Source organism: Heptranchias perlo, chromosome 13 (assembly GCF_035084215.1).
Source record: "Heptranchias perlo isolate sHepPer1 chromosome 13, sHepPer1.hap1, whole genome shotgun sequence".
Taxonomy (NCBI): domain Eukaryota; kingdom Metazoa; phylum Chordata; class Chondrichthyes; order Hexanchiformes; family Hexanchidae; genus Heptranchias; species Heptranchias perlo.
Genome location: NC_090337.1, coordinates 24,045,007 through 24,062,940, shown reverse-complemented (window position 1 = coordinate 24,062,940; position 17,934 = coordinate 24,045,007). Strand labels below are relative to the sequence as shown.

Here is a 17,934-nt window from a genome sequence, read left to right as displayed (position 1 = left end):
ATGTGCTTATCAAGCATCCCTTAAATGCATCTATGCTAGTCACCTCAACTACTCCTTGTGGTAGAGAGTTCCACATTCTAACCTCTCTCTGGGTAAAAAAGTTTCTCTATTGGATTTATTAGTGACTATGTTATATTTATGGCTCTTAGTTCTGGTCTCCCCTGCAAGTGGAATCATCTTCTCTGCGTCTACCCTATCAAACCCTTTCATAATCTTAAAGACCTCTATCAGGTCACCTTTTCTAGAGAAAAGAGCCCCAGCCTCCTCAATCTTTCCTGACAGGTATAACCTCTTAGTTCTGGTATCATCCTAGTGAACCTTGTTTGCACCATCTCCAGTGCCTCTATATCCTTTTATAATATGCAGACCAGAACTGTTCACAGTGCTTCAAGTGTGGTCTAACATCCTCAATGTTGGCAGAGTCCAGTCCGTGAGTGCAAAAGACAAAGCTGAAGTGTTTGCAACCATCTTCAGCCAGAAGGGCCTCCTCCCGACATCCCCACCATCACAGAAGCCAGTCTTTAGCCAATTCAATTCACTCCACGTGATATCAAGAAACGGCTGAGTGCACTGGATACAACAAAGGTTACGGGCCCCGACAACATCCCAGCTGTAGTGCTGAAGACCTGTGCTCCACAACTAGCTGCGCCTCCAGCCAAACCATTCCAGTACAGCTACAACACTAGCATTGCCAGGTATGACCTGTCCAGAAAAAGCAGGACAAATCCAATCCGGCCAATTACCGCCCCATCAGTCTACTCTCAATCATCAGTAAAGTTATAGAAGGTGTCATCCCCAGTGCTATCAAGCGGCACCTACTCACCAATAACCTGCTCACCGATGCTCAGTTTGGGTTCCGCCAGGACAACTCGGCTCCAGGCCTCATTACAGCCTTGGTCCAAACATGGACAGAAGAGCTGAATTCCAGAGTGAAGTGAGAGTGACATCAAGGCAGTATTTGACTGAGTGTGGCACCAAGGGGCCCCAGTAAAATTGAAGTCAATGGGAATCAGGGGAAAAACTCTTCATTGGCTGTCGTCATACCTAGCACAAAGGAAGATGGAACCATCTTCAGCCAGAAGTGCCGAGTGGATGATCCATCTTGGTCTCCTCCCGATATCCCCACCATCACAGAAGCCAGTCTTCATCCAATTCGATTCACTCCACGTGATATCAAGAAATGGCTGAGTGCACTGGATACAGCAAAGGCTATGGGCCCCGACAACATCCCAGCTGTAGTGCTGAAGACTTGTGCTCCAGAACTAGCTGCGCCTCGAGCCAAGCTGTTCCAGTACAGCTACAACACTGGCATCTACCAGACAACGTGGAAAATTGCCCAGGTATGTCCTGTCCACAAAAAGCAGGACAAATCCAATCCGGCCAATTACCGCCCCATCAGTCTACTCTCAATCATCAGCAAAGTGATGGAAGGTGTCGTCGACAGTGCTATCAAGCAGCACTTACTCACCAATAACCTGCTCACCGATGCTCAGTTTGGGTTCCGCCAGGACCACTCGGCTCCAGACCTCATTACAGCCTTGGTCCAAACATGGACAAAAGAGCTGAATTCCAGAGGTGAGTAGAGAGTGACTGCCCTTGACATCAAGGCAGCATTTGACCGAGTGTGGCACCAAGGAGCCCTACTAAAATTGAAGTCAATGGGAATCAGGGGGAAAACTCTCCAGTGGCTGGAGCCATATCTAGCACAAAGGAAGATGGTAGTGGTTGTTGGAGGCCAATCATCTCAGCCCCAGGACATTGCTGCAGGAGTTCCTCAAGGCAGTGTCCTCGGCCCAACCATCTTCAGCTGCTTCATCAATGACCTTCCCTCCATCATAAGGTCAGAAATGGGGATGTTCGCTGATGATTGCACAGTGTTCAGTTTCATTCGCAACCCCTCAAATAATGAAGCAGTCCGAACCCGCATGCAGCAAGACCTGGACAACATCCAGGCTTGGGCTCATAAGTGGCAAGTAACATTCGCGCCAGACAAGTGCCAGGCAATGACCATCTCCAACAAGAGAGAGTCCAACCACCTCCCCTTGACAGTCAACGGCATTACCATCACCGAATCCCCCACCATCAACATCCTGGGGGTCACCATTGACCCAGAAACTTAACTGGACCAGCCATATAAATACTGTGGCTACGAGAGCAGGTCAGAGGCTGGGTATTCTACGGCGAGTGACTCACCTCCTGACTCCACAAAGCCTTTCCACCATCTACAAGGCACAAGTCAGGAGTGTGATGGAATACTCTCCACTTGCTTGGATGAGTGCAGTTCCAACAACACTCAAGAAGCTCGACACCATCCAAGATAAAGCAGCCCGCTTGATTGGCACCCCATCCACCACCCTAAACATTCACTCCCTTCACCACCGGCGTACAGTGGCTGCAGTGTGTACCATCCACAGGATGCACTGCAGCAACTCGCCAAGGCTTCTTCGGCAGCACCTCCCAAACCCATGACCTCTATCACCTAGAAGGACAAGGGCAGCAGGCACATGGGAACAACACCACCTGCACGATCCCCTCCAAGTCACATACCATCCCGACTTGGAAATATATCGCCGTTCCTTCATCGTCACTGGGTCAAAATCCTGGAACTGCGTACTTAACAGCACTGTGGGAAAACCTGCACCACACGGACTGCAGCGGTTCAAGAAGGCGGCTCACCACCACCTTCTCAAGGGCAATTACAGATGGGCAATAAATGCTGGCCTTGCCAGCGATGCCCACATCCCATGAATGAATTAAAAAAAAATGCGTTCTTTAATTCCAGTCTGTCTCTGCTACAGTCGAGACATCTCCTTCAGGTATTGTATTATCTAACAGCAAAAAGCATGGTCTTTCTTAGCCACTTTTCCTCATACTTTGGACACGCCCAGCGAAACCTATTGAACACACAAAGACCGAGCATCTGTTTGCCACTCAAACAGTATTCAAAAACAACTGGCTTTGAAACGGCCATTTCCCAACAAAGATTTCTATGTCTTTGTTCACTCAAACTATGCACGACATTCCTCCCATCCACTGATCTTATGCAGATTACTCTGTCCTCATTTCGAGTGAAGTGTAGCTTCTTGGTACTTGATTGATCGTTCCCTAGACTGACCGTCTTTGTTGGTTGTTTATCAAATAAACAAGGTCAAAGGCGCCGAAAGTAATTCAACAGTCAACGAGATTATCTGTTTTATAAGACAGAGCTGGTCAAACTCCTTATTCTGAAGTAACACCTTTTCCATCTACACAATAAAAAGTCAATATTCATGTTTTGACTTGTTTGTTCTGAGGAACTCTCTATAATTTATACCAGTATCTTTCATCTGTCTCGTTTTCCTTCAGTTGTGTGGCTATTCAACTCTATCAGTCTTCACACTGTTTCTCTTCCCCTCATCCATGTCTCAACATACCTCACTTTTTTTATTTTATCATTCCCTCTCTTCTCTTAAATACTTAACACAACATAAGGCAACAAAAAATAATTAAAACAATTAATACAATTATTTAAAACTCAAGAAAATGTGTGGAATTAGATGGGCAAAATCCACAACTGTTTAGAGGGCTTCTGTCTGAAGGATTTTTGGAATATTGTGGGGCCCAACAGGCACCAATAATCTTCCCAATTTTGGTCATCCCCGGTTGGTGTGAGGCAAAATGTCATGTTGATTGACAAACCAGATATATAGTGTAATGCAATATGTTCGTCTCTTCGAATATGCCATCTCAGTTCTCCTGTCGAGAACAGCTGGGGGATTTTTCATCCAGGGTGAAGCCACCTGCAAGCTCTACAGCACATCACAGCCAAATAGCCATTCCTGGAACAACAAAAGGTATCTGGGGCTTTCCAGATTCCCTCATTCCCACCAACCAATTTCCTTAGATAGTTCACAAACTCCTTATGTATATCCTCTTCCAAAAAGTCTATTAAGTCCACTTTAAATATTTTCATCAGTCTTTCATCAACAGATAGCGATAGCATTGCCATTGTCACAGGAATTATCCTTGAAATAATAACATTTCGCTTGTGTCTTCCTGGCATAACACACCAATCGGAGTCTTCGTACTTTACACCAAACCATATTCATTTCTAATTTCCAGATTTATTTTAATAAAATTTGGGATCCAATTGTTTACTGATACCATTTAACCCTTTTTTGAATCAGATTTAAGTAAACAAAAAACCTTCATACACAATTGCCTTTGAGAGCAGTTGTTCCTTTCTAAAAACTTTTTAACCATTATGGACAGGTAAATGTAAAGATCAAGAATATAATACATCATTATACAATACAGTGCCTGACAATGATTTTCAGTCCACTTTTACTCAGATTATTCTCTATTCCTGGGCAGGTCGTCTCCATATCTCGGTCAGTCACATCCTGTTCAGTCTCACCTTTTCTTCAATCGGAATTCTGGGATGTTGCACCGATGCCGCACTTTTGCTGTTGTCGGACAGCCTATTCCTTCCTCATTATGGTCCATGTTGCGTTGCCAAGATGTGGATGGCAAACGCCTGCACAGTGTACATGTAACAAAGACCAAATGTTATATCTGTCCTTAAGCAGCAACCCCGCCCTCTTTGTAGGGCTTGCACTGGTCTCCGTGATACCACCTGTACAGTATTTTCCTTCACCGTTTTTGCATGGCCAATTTCAAATTAGTTTCTCCTAATTTATCCATCACCTCACATGGACCTTCCCAATTGGCTTCCCAGCCACCCCCTTTTAGAAAAGGTTTCAGCATAACCTGATCCCCAACGGAATAGCAGACCCTTCAAACAAGTAGATGATCCTGTTGTAGATCCATTTTATTTGCAGCCGACAGGAGAGTGGACTCCAAGGATCGCTGCAAATTCTGGAGGAATTGATCATGGGTATGGCGGGTAGTGATAGGAAGTGGTCCACCTGTGGGGTGAGAGATCTGCTTCTGGTGTCCCGCCATGAGTTTGAACAGACTGTGCCCTGTGGAACTCACAGGCGTTGCCCTGATAGCCATGAGAACCCCGAGTAATGCAGCAACCCAGTCAGTGTGGTGTCGGATCATGTCACCCATTCCTTTAAGCACAGCTCTTTTGAGTGCTGCTTTAAGGGCGCGGTTAAGTCGTTCTACCATCCCACTAGACTTGGGGTGATAGGGAATGTGAAAATGCAGCTGCACTCCCATCAGGTGACACAATTGCTTAACGACATCCGGCATAAAATGTGATCCATTGTCACTCTCTATGCAGGGAGGGAAGCCCCATCGGGTGAAAATTTGTTCCCATAAGATCCTGGCGGTTATAACCTCATCATTCTTTTGTGCTGGGAATGTTTCTATCCATCGGGTAAAAATATCAATTACAACTAAAATATACCGATATCCACCCTTAGCAGTGGGCAGAGGGCCGGTGTAATCAATTTGTAATGACTCCAAAGGGTCATTGTTAAGGTGGGATGTAACCGTGGGCACTTTCTTGGTTGCAGGGGCTGGATTCATCTGGGCACAGACCAAACATAGACTGAGGCGATGCTGTATGTCGACCCTCATTTTTGGACACCAGTAACAGCTGTGATGCATGTCTGGGACTGGGTAGATGCATGACCTCCTACTTGGGGTAAAACCACTATTAGCTCCTTGAATAAGCATAACGGTGTAACCCATGTGAGGTGTTGGTCATGCTGATAATACATTACATTATCCTTAACAATCGGGGAGTCTTTATATGGCTGGAATAATAATGGCAGATCTGTCCCATTTTGGAGAGCATCTCAAGTAAATTGTATGTCAGGATCGGTGGCCAACAGGCCTTGAGATTCATGAGGTTGGGCTTGGTCCTGATAGCAGCTCCACCAAGGAAACCCACCAAATATGGCTGCTTTCCTGGCTAGCTGATTGGCCAGGCTATTGTGATCACCGTGCAAACTGACGCCCTCTTTTTGGTGTGCTTTGACTTTGCAGATGGCTATTTGCCCAGGTCGCTCCTCAGCATATTTCCATATGGCATCCCACTCCGTCTGGTGCATGAGTGGTTTGCCTTCAGCTGTACCAAAACCCCTTTCCTGCCATACTGGCAGATACTCAGTTAGAGAATTGCACAAAAATGAACTGTCAGAATAAGTATTTGCTTTCCCAGTGAGGGTCTGTAGTGCAGTAACCAATGCAACGACCTCAGCCTTTTGGGCTGAATACTGAGGGGGACATTTAATTAGTATCTCCTGATTGGCTGAGGGTGACTGCGGATCTTGTTGAGGAATCCAGCAGGCTGCTCCAGTGTGATTCTGGCCTTGGTTGTAAAACCGTGAATAATCAACTTGAACACTGGTCGATCCCAGAATAGGTCCAGTTCCTATGGGACTGGTCGACCCCAGAATAGGTACAGTTCCTATGGGACTGGTTGACCCCAGTAAAGGTACAGTTCCTATGGGACTGGTCGACCCCAGTATAGATCCAGATCCTATGGGACTGGTCGACCCCAGTATAAGTACAGTTCCTATGGGGCTGGTCGACTCCAGAATAAGTACAGTTCCTATGGGACTGGTCGACCCCAGTATAGGTCCAGTTCCTATGGGACTGGTCGACCCCAGTATAGGTCCAGTTCCTATGGGACTGGTCGACCCCAGTATAGGTCCAGTTCCTATGGGACTGGTCGACCCCAGTATAGGTCCAGTTCCTATGGGACTGGTCGACCCCAGTATAGGTCCAGTTCCTATGGGACTGATCGACCCCAGTAAAGGTCCAGTTCCTATGGGACTGGTTGACCCCAGTATAGGTGCAATTCTTATGGGACTGATCCACCCCAGTATAAGTACAGTTCCTACGGGACTGGTCGACCCCAGTATAGGTACAATTCTTATGGGACTGATCCACCCCAGTATAAGTACAGTTCCTATGGGACTGATCAATCCCAGTATAGGTACAGTTCCTATGGGACCAGTTAAAGTAATTTCCTTTACTTCACACGTATGTGGTTCCCCTTCATATTGCAATATATCGGCCAACTGATAGTTCTGGGAATGTCGGACCTCAGTGTTTTTATCCCCTAACATGGAGACCCACCTTCCCCATCGGGTTGGTGAGACACCTGTCACCTGACCTTTCATTAGTGATGCCACAGGGGTATGTGGTGTATGGAGAATGATCTGATTAAATCGAACTAAGTATTCAGTGTGTTTAATGATCCAATGCACTCCCAAAATTTGCATTGTGCATTGGTCGAAAGACCTTTCCACCGGAGTATGGATGCAGGAAAAGTATCCCACCGGAATACATTTACCATGCACATCTAGCATCACCACTGCAGAGATACATTGTTCTGATACCGCTACTTCCATGATAAAGGGCTTTGAGGGGTCCAGACTACGCAGATCAGGGGCTTGTGTAAGGGCCTTTTGAAGGTTCTCAAAGGACTGATGTGACTCGGAATCCCATTCCATCTTTGCATCGTCCTTAGTGGGATTACCCTGAAAATGCTGATACAGTGAGGCTGCTATTTCACTAAACCCTTCTATAAATTCCCTGCAGAATCCAACAATTCCCAAAAAGGACCACAATGCCGTTACCATGTGGGGCCATGGCAGATCAGCTATAAGCTTAATCTTAGTGGGGTCAGGCTTGTTACCACCCTCCTCGATTTTTACCCCGAGAAATATAACAGTCTTATGTACTAATGCCACCTTTCAAGGATTGATTTTAAACCCAGCTCCTTGTAGAAGACCCAAAACCGCTTCTAGGAGGAGATAATGTTCCTCCATGGATTCCAACTGAAGTAATAGATCATCTACATACTGACTCACATTATTAACCTTCTGCTTATATTTACTAATAACCAAACCCCAGAACATGGGATAATTTTAATTAAGGGCAGCCCGTGGGTTGTAAGAACATAAGAAACAGGAGCAGGAGTAGGCCATACGGCCCCTTGAGCCTGCTCCGCCATTCAATAAGATCATGGCTGATCTTCCACTTTCTTGCCCGATCCCCATGTCCCTTGATTCCTCTACAGTCCAAAAATCGATCTATCTCAGCCTTTAACATATTCAACAATTCAGCATCCACAGCCCTCTGGGATAGAGAATTCCAAAGATTCACAACCCTCTGTGTGAATAAATTCCTCTTCATCTCAGTTTTAAGTGGTCGACCCCTTATCCTGAGACTATGCCCCCTAGTTCTAGACTCTCCAGCCAGGGGAAACAACCTCTCAGCATCTACCCTGTCAAGCCCCCTCAGAATCTTATATGTTTCAATGAGATCACCTCTCATTCTTCTAAACTCCAGAGACCATAGGCCCAATCTACTCAATCTCTCCTCATAGGACAACCCACTCATCCCAGGAATCAATCTAGTGAATCTTCGTTGCACCCCCTCTAAAGCAAGTATATCCTTCCTTAGATAAGGAGACCAAAACTGCACACAGTACTCCAGGTGAGGTCTCACCAAAGTCCTGTACAATTGTAGTAAGACTTCCTTACTCTTGTGCTCCAACCCTCTGTTTTCTGTCCTTTCACCATTCCTCTATCCATATTACGATTATATACCTCCAAAAAGGTCCTGTGGTAATGAGTTGGGTGCTTGTCTTTTGGCTTATGGTCTATTATCTTCTCCACGTTGGCCACCACAAGATAGCCCACTGCTTCACAGACTGATCGCATTCATACATCAACGCGGACCGACCATTAATCTGGTAAGGGACACTTGGAGGTAGGGCTGCCTGAATCAACCTGCATGCATCCTTATTAGTCAAGGCATGGGTCCGTTACAGTGCCCGTACCTTATTAAGCATCTGGGTTGGATCTCCTATACCCTCATACTTGGGTACTTGCTCCCCAAGGACACATAGCTCAGTAAGGGTCAAATCCTATCGACCAGTTCCTATGGGACTGGTTGACCCCAGTAAAGGTACAGTTCCTATGGGACTGGTCGACCCCAGTATAGATCCAGATCCTATGGGACTGGTCGACCCCAGTATAAGTACAGTTCCTATGGGGCTGGTCGACTCCAGAATAAGTACAGTTCCTATGGGACTGGTCGACCCCAGTATAGGTCCAGTTCCTATGGGACTGGTCGACCCCAGTATAGGTCCAGTTCCTATGGGACTGGTCGACCCCAGTATAGGTCCAGTTCCTATGGGACTGGTCGACCCCAGTATAGGTCCAGTTCCTATGGGACTGGTCGACCCCAGTATAGGTCCAGTTCCTATGGGACTGATCGACCCCAGTAAAGGTCCAGTTCCTATGGGACTGGTTGACCCCAGTATAGGTGCAATTCTTATGGGACTGATCCACCCCAGTATAAGTACAGTTCCTACGGGACTGGTCGACCCCAGTATAGGTACAATTCTTATGGGACTGATCCACCCCAGTATAAGTACAGTTCCTATGGGACTGATCAATCCCAGTATAGGTACAGTTCCTATGGGACCAGTTAAAGTAATTTCCTTTACTTCACACGTATGTGGTTCCCCTTCATATTGCAATATATCGGCCAACTGATAGTTCTGGGAATGTCGGACCTCAGTGTTTTTATCCCCTAACATGGAGACCCACCTTCCCCATCGGGTTGGTGAGACACCTGTCACCTGACCTTTCATTAGTGATGCCACAGGGGTATGTGGTGTATGGAGAATGATCTGATTAAATCGAACTAAGTATTCAGTGTGTTTAATGATCCAATGCACTCCCAAAATTTGCATTGTGCATTGGTCGAAAGACCTTTCCACCGGAGTATGGATGCAGGAAAAGTATCCCACCGGAATACATTTACCATGCACATCTAGCATCACCACTGCAGAGATACATTGTTCTGATACCGCTACTTCCATGATAAAGGGCTTTGAGGGGTCCAGACTACGCAGATCAGGGGCTTGTGTAAGGGCCTTTTGAAGGTTCTCAAAGGACTGATGTGACTCGGAATCCCATTCCATCTTTGCATCGTCCTTAGTGGGATTACCCTGAAAATGCTGATACAGTGAGGCTGCTATTTCACTAAACCCTTCTATAAATTCCCTGCAGAATCCAACAATTCCCAAAAAGGACCACAATGCCGTTACCATGTGGGGCCATGGCAGATCAGCTATAAGCTTAATCTTAGTGGGGTCAGGCTTGTTACCACCCTCCTCGATTTTTACCCCGAGAAATATAACAGTCTTATGTACTAATGCCACCTTTCAAGGATTGATTTTAAACCCAGCTCCTTGTAGAAGACCCAAAACCGCTTCTAGGAGGAGATAATGTTCCTCCATGGATTCCAACTGAAGTAATAGATCATCTACATACTGACTCACATTATTAACCTTCTGCTTATATTTACTAATAACCAAACCCCAGAACATGGGATAATTTTAATTAAGGGCAGCCCGTGGGTTGTAAGAACATAAGAAACAGGAGCAGGAGTAGGCCATACGGCCCCTTGAGCCTGCTCCGCCATTCAATAAGATCATGGCTGATCTTCCACTTTCTTGCCCGATCCCCATGTCCCTTGATTCCTCTACAGTCCAAAAATCGATCTATCTCAGCCTTTAACATATTCAACAATTCAGCATCCACAGCCCTCTGGGATAGAGAATTCCAAAGATTCACAACCCTCTGTGTGAATAAATTCCTCTTCATCTCAGTTTTAAGTGGTCGACCCCTTATCCTGAGACTATGCCCCCTAGTTCTAGACTCTCCAGCCAGGGGAAACAACCTCTCAGCATCTACCCTGTCAAGCCCCCTCAGAATCTTATATGTTTCAATGAGATCACCTCTCATTCTTCTAAACTCCAGAGACCATAGGCCCAATCTACTCAATCTCTCCTCATAGGACAACCCACTCATCCCAGGAATCAATCTAGTGAATCTTCGTTGCACCCCCTCTAAAGCAAGTATATCCTTCCTTAGATAAGGAGACCAAAACTGCACACAGTACTCCAGGTGAGGTCTCACCAAAGTCCTGTACAATTGTAGTAAGACTTCCTTACTCTTGTGCTCCAACCCTCTGTTTTCTGTCCTTTCACCATTCCTCTATCCATATTACGATTATATACCTCCAAAAAGGTCCTGTGGTAATGAGTTGGGTGCTTGTCTTTTGGCTTATGGTCTATTATCTTCTCCACGTTGGCCACCACAAGATAGCCCACTGCTTCACAGACTGATCGCATTCATACATCAACGCGGACCGACCATTAATCTGGTAAGGGACACTTGGAGGGAGGGCTGCCTGAATCAACCTGCATGCATCCTTATTAGTCAAGGCATGGGTCCGTTACAGTGCCCGTACCTTATTAAGCATCTGGGTTGGATCTCCTATACCCTCATACTTGGGTACTTGCTCCCCAAGGACACATAGCTCAGTAAGGGTCAAATCCTATCGACCTGCTGATCCTCATAATAATACGTTGTTCGTCCTGTGATCGCATCAGTGTCCCCGCTAACTCGGACTTGCTCAGTTACAACAGGAGCCATCTCCACACCCCCCGCTGTTTGAGACTGGGTACGGCCAGACTCATGATTTACATTACTTGCGCCAGTACTACTAGCACTTCGACTGGATGGAGAGCTTGCCCCTTGACTGCCACCACTCTCCTCCTCCCGTTCTTGTCTGATGGTTTCCCTTTGATCCCCTTCCTCCCATCTCTGGATGAGATTCTCCCCACTGGAATCTGAACCGGACTCTGCTTCCTCCCCATGTTTGAGGGATGGGGTTCTCCCCACTGGAATCTGAACCGGACTCTGCTTCTTCCCCGTGTTTGAGGGATGGGGTTCTCCCCACGGGAATCTGAACCGGACTGTGCTTCTTCCCCGTGTTTGAGGGATGGGGTTCTCCCCAATGGAATCTGAACCGGACTCTGCTTCTTCCCCGTGTTTGAGAGATGGGGTTCTCCCCACGGGAATCTGAACCGGACTGTGCTTCTTCCCCGTGTTTGAGGGATGGGGTTCTCCCCACTGGAATCTGAACTGGACTCTGCTTCTTCCCCGTGTTCGAGGGATGGGGTTCTCCCCATTGGACTCTGAACTGGACTCTGCTTCTTCCACGTGTTTGAGGGATGGGGCTCTCCCCACTGGAATCTAAACTGGACTCTGCTTCTTCCCCGTGTTTGAGGGATGGGGTTCTCCCCACTGGAATCAAAACTGGACTCTGCTTCCTCCACGTGTTTGAGGGATGGGGTTCTCCCCACTGGAATCTGAACTGGACTCTGCTTCTTCCCCGTGTTTGAGGGAGGGGGTTCTCCCCACTGGAATCGAAACTGGACTCTGCTTCCTCCTCATGTTCGAGTGACAAGGCGGCGACCCGTATCTGTTCAATTCCTGCTCACCTTTCCTCGCTCTCCTTTCCTCCCTTAATTTGTCCTTGACTTCCCTGTCCTTGTTATCGGGGTGGATCCCCCACAACTCTTTATAGGCTGTTTTAATGTTAGCAACAACACAAACAACCCTCATTACAAATCTACAGAAAAGTACCAGGAAAGAAAAACGGAAAAGAAAGACAAGGCCAGACAAGGCGACTGCATCAAAATGATTCTAAGCCCATTCCATCGCGCATGGCATCCCGCCATCACTATTTATTATTTCTTTTTCTGCCATCCTAGCAGAATAGCCTGATCCTTCTTGGATTTGGCCTATTTGGAGGTGATTAGTCTACTTTCAAAGTTTTCCATACAACAACCTCCCCTTTCCGTGATATCTATAGAGACTGTGGACGGTATAACTAATATAGTAGTATCCCGGCCACTATCACGTTATAACGCTGCACAACTTTATGTTTGTTACGCTCTTATTTAAGTACTGCTCACATGTAAAATATGTTCTATTTCCTAAGTCCTGTGGTTTCACGAAGTCATTGCATGTTTGTTGACAATACGTATAGTGGGCCGTTTATCCCCCAGAGCTCGACAAGCTCGAGTCCGTGATGATGTACGTCTTTACTATCTGTTCCGTGTCAACCTCCCGAGGCATTTTCGAAAAGCGCACAAGAAAAGGCCAGGGGTAGGCTCGCCAATGTCAAAGAATACGTGTAGTAAACAGAATACATTCCTTCTTCCAATTAAAAGAAAGTCTATCCTTTATTAAGTTCAGCATGGAGAGCAGTTGAACAAACTGAGTACAATCAAATGTAGATATGCGTTCTTTAATTCCAGTCTGTCACTGTTACAGTAGAGGCATCTCCTTCAGTATTGTACTACTGAACAGCAAAAAGCATGGTCTTTTCCTCATACTTTGGACACGCCCACCGAAACCTATTTAACACACTCAGACTGAGTATCTGTTTGCCACTCGAACACTATTCAAAAACAACTGGCTTTGAAACGGCCATTTCCCCTCAAAGATTGTTGTGTCGTTGTTCACTCAAACTACGTGAGACATTCCTCGCATCCACTGATCTTGTGCAAATGATCCTGTCCTTGCTTAGAGTGAAGTATGACTTCCTGGTATTTGACTGATCTTTCCCAAGACTGACTGTCTTTGTTGGTTGTTGATTAATTAACGAGGCCAAAGTCGCCCAAAGTAATTCAACAGTCAATGAGATTATCTTTGTTTCCTTTGTTTGATAATGATGTGGAGATGCCGGTGATGGACTGGGGTTGACAATTGTAAACAATTTTACAACACCAAGTTATAGTCCAACAATTTTATTTGAAAATCACAAGCTTTCGGAGGCTTCCTCCTTCCTCAGGTGAATGTTGTGGAAATTAAATCCTCCAACCCTTCGCATTTATAAATAGTTGGAAAGACTGTCTGTAATCACCAGGTATTGTTCTGTGATTTATAAATGCGAAGGGCTCGAGGATTTCATTTCCACAACATTCACCTGAGGAAGGAGGAAGCCTCCGAAAGCTTGTGAATTTCAAATAAAATTGTTGGACTATAACTTGGTGTTGTAAAATTGTTTACAATTTGTTTGATAAGACAAATGTAAGGAATCTTACAACACCAGGTTATAGTCCAACTGTTTTATTTTAAAATCACAAGCTTTCGTAGACTTTCTCCTTCGTCAGGTGAGTGTGAGCTGGTCAAACTCCCGATTCTCGAGTGACACCATTTTCATCTACACAATAGAAAGTCAATTGACATGTTTTGATTTGTTTGTTCTGAGGAACTCCCTATAATTTATACCAGTATTGATCATCTGTCTAGCTTCCCTTTAATTGGGAGGCTATTCAACCCTATCAGTCTTCACACTGCTTCTCTTCCCTACATCCATGTCTCAACACTCATGCCAATGTTTACGACAGATTTCAAAACATGTCTTCTTTTGTTGCTTCACAGCAAGAACTAGAATGAAACCCCTTAACAACATCTGTATAGAATGACGTCCTGTTTGGACATTTAAAGATTAGATTTCTCAGGCGTTCTATAATGCAATTTAAATGTAACAAGTAAGACTGATTCTCATGATACATTCTAAGGTAGAATTTCCATTTTCTTTACACAGCTGCATCAACTGATCCTACTACAACTACTCCTGCTGGGACATCTTCTACATCTGTACAATCAACAACTACAACACCAATCTTTACATCCATTTCAGGCACAAGCACAACAGTACCAACAACTACAGGCACCCCCGTTCAGCCATCTACATCTGAATCAGCACTAACCTCAACAGCAGGGATCAGTTCAACCACAACAACAATTGGAAATAGTAAGCAAGCAAAATTGTCTTCATCAGCTATTTTACACTGCACGTGCTGGAAGGAAAGCCATAGCAGGATGAGTGTAATCAGATATCAAAACGAAATCGCTATTTTTTAGTCTATATTCGTACTCATATTTTATGAGCATGAGCCTGCAATATTAGTGTGTGGGGAAATTATTGTTGAGCCCACCATTATGATAATATGTAGAATTCTTCGCATGAACTAAGCTTCTACTGAATTAGAAAAGGCAGTGAAGTCCGTAGTGCACTAATTATAGTATCCACAATGATTTTTCTGTATTGTTCAAGCAGCTTCATCAAGCACTGCAACAAAAACAGAAACCTCTCCTTCCTCTGTACAAGCAACAACTGTAACACCAACTACAACATCAACTTCAGGGGCAACATTTCCAACAACTCCAGAGAGCACCACTCAACCATCAACAACCGAATCCACAACAACCTCAACTATCGCTGTCAGTTCCACAACAGCAGGAAGTAGTAAGGATCAGACCTTATCTTTAACACCCACTTGGTACTGATGGTGATGAATATAATGAGTTTATATCAGATTTCAAAACCTGTCATATTTTGTTGCTTTTAAAATCAGAGCTGAAGTGACATGACATAACAACATAAGTACAGAGAGACGTCCTGGCTGGACATTGCAAATATTATAGTCAGGCAAATTGTGTCCGACTGACCTGATTGAGTTCTTTGATGAAGTGTCGTAGAGGGTCGATGAAGGTAGTGCAGTGGATGTTGTATACATGGATTTTCAAAAGGCAATTGATAAAGTACCACATAACAGACCTTTTTGGAGAATAGAGCACATAGCATTATAGGGACAGCAGTAACTTGTGTACGTAATTAGCTAAGGGACAGGAGGCAGAGAGTAGTGGTAAACGGATGCTTTTCTGACAGGAGAGAAGTATGCAGTGTGGTCCAACAGGGTTCGTATTAAGACCATTGCTTTTCTTGTTATAGATGAATGACCTGAACTTGGGTATAGGGAGTACTATTTCGAAGTTTGCGGATGATACAAAACTTGGCCACATAGTAAATAGTGAGCAGGATAGTAGCAGACTTCATGTGGACACAGACAGGCTGGTGAAATGGGCAGACACATGACAGATGCAATTTCATGCAGAAAAGAGAGATGCGCCTATGGAAGAACAACATGGAGAGGCAGTATAATTAAAATGGTACTATTTTGAGGGGGGGTGCAAGAGCAGTGGTACCTGGGGATGAATATTCACAAAACTTTGAAGTTGGCAGGACAAGTCGATAAGGCAGTTAAGAAAGCATATGTGATACCTGGCTTTGTAAATAGGGGCATTGAATATAAAAACAAGGAAGACATGCTAAACCTTCACAAATCACTGGTTAGGCCTCGGCTGAAATATTGTGTACAATTCTAGGCAACACACTTTAGGAAGGATGTCAAGCCTTGGAGAGACTGCAGAGGAGGTTTACCAGGATGATACCAGGGATGAGTGTCTTCAGCAATATGGAGAGATTTTGGAAGCTGGTATTGTTCTCCTTAGAGCAGCGAAGGTTAAGGGGAGACCTAATGGAGGCATTTAAAATAATGAGGGGTTTTGATAGAGCAAATAGGGAGAAACTTTTTCCAGTGGCAAGTGGGTCAGTATCCTGATGTCATAGATTTAAAATAATTGGCAAATGAAATAGAGGGGAAATGAGGATAATTTTTTTACATTGAGGGCTGTTCGGGTCTGGAACTTACTACCTGAATTGCATAGCAACTTACAAAAGGGAACTGGACATTTACTTAAAGAGGACTGAAGTGCAGGGTTATGGGGGGAAATGCTGGGGAGTGGGACTAAATGGGACAATTCTATGAAACAGCCAGCACAGGCACGATGGGCGGAATGGTCTCCAACGATGCTGTAAGATTCTATGATTCAATTTCTCAGACATTACATAATGTAACTTAAATGTAACAAATAAGATTGAGTCTCATGTTACATTCTAAGGTTGAATTTCCATTTTTTTTACACAGCTGCATCTGTACAATCAACAACTACAACACCAATCTTTACATCCACTTTAGGCAAAACAAGCACAACAGTGCCAACAAATACAGAATCCTCCACTCAACCATCTACAACTGAATCAGCATCAATCTCAACAACAGGGATCAGTTCAACTACAACAGGAAGAAGTAAGCACGAGAAATTGTCTTCATCAGGCATTTTACACTGCATGTTCTGGAAAGAAAGCAATAGCAGGATGATCTTTTATCAGATATCTAAAAGAAATATCTCTTTTTTAGTCTATACTCATGCACATATTTTATGAGGTATAGTGGGCCGTTTATCCCCCAGAGCTCGACGAGCTCGAGTCCGTGATGATGTGCGTCTTTACTATCTATTCCGTGTCAACCGCCCGAGGCGTTTTCGAAAAGCGCACAAGAAAAGGCCAGGGGTAGGCTCGCCAATGTTAAAGAATACGTGTAGTAAACAGAATACATTCCTTCTTCCAATTAAAAGAAAGTCTATCCTTTATTAAGTTCAGCATGGAGAGCAGTTGAACAAACTGAGTACAATCAAATGTAGATATGCGTTCTTTAATTCCAGTCTGTCTCTGTTACAGTAGAGGCATCTCCTTCAGTATTGTACTACTGAACAGCAAAAAGCATGGTCTTTTCCTCATACTTTGGACACGCCCACCGAAACCTATTTAACACACTCAGACTGAGTATCTGTTTGCCACTCGAACACTATTCAAAAACAACTGGCTTTGAAACGGCCATTTCCCCACAAAGATTGTCGTCTTTGTTCACTCAAACCATGTGTGTCATTCCTCGCATCCACTGATCTTATGCAAATGATTCTGTCCTTGCTTAGAGTGAAGTGTGACTTCCTGGTATTTGACTGATCTTTCCCAAGACTGACTGTCTTTGTTGGTTGTTGATTAATTAACGAGGCCAAAGTCGCCCAAAGTAATTCAACAGTCAATGAGATTATCTTTGTTTCCTTTGTTTGATAATGATGTGGAGATGCCGGTGATGGACTGGGGTTGACAATTGTAAACAATTTTACAACACCAAGTTATAGTCCAACAATTTTATTTGAAAATCACAAGCTTTCGGAGGCTTCCTCCTTCCTCAGGTGAATGTTGTGGAAATTAAATCCTCCAACCCTTCGCATTTATAAATAGTTGGAAAGACTGTCTGTAATCACCAGGTATTGTTCTGTGATTTATAAATGCGAAGGGCTCGAGGATTTCATTTCCACAACATTCACCTGAGGAAGGAGGAAGCCTCCGAAAGCTTGTGAATTTCAAATAAAATTGTTGGACTATAACTTGGTGTTGTAA

The 17,934-nt window shown here is 44.7% G+C and overlaps 1 protein-coding gene across 1 annotated transcript in view; it reads left to right on the top strand.

The window, feature by feature from the left end:
• The first annotated feature begins 3,693 nt into the window (after positions 1-3,693).
• LOC137331703 (mucin-2-like) overlaps positions 3,694-17,934 on the top strand; it is a 40,780-nt gene continuing 26,539 nt past the window's right edge. The window contains exons 1-5 of the mRNA XM_067995695.1: positions 3,694-3,833; positions 4,821-4,876; positions 14,389-14,598; positions 14,905-15,093; positions 16,616-16,777. Of these exons, the coding sequence (XP_067851796.1) occupies positions 3,694-3,833; positions 4,821-4,876; positions 14,389-14,598; positions 14,905-15,093; positions 16,616-16,777 (757 nt within the window). The remainder of the gene's footprint in view (positions 3,834-4,820; positions 4,877-14,388; positions 14,599-14,904; positions 15,094-16,615; positions 16,778-17,934) is intronic.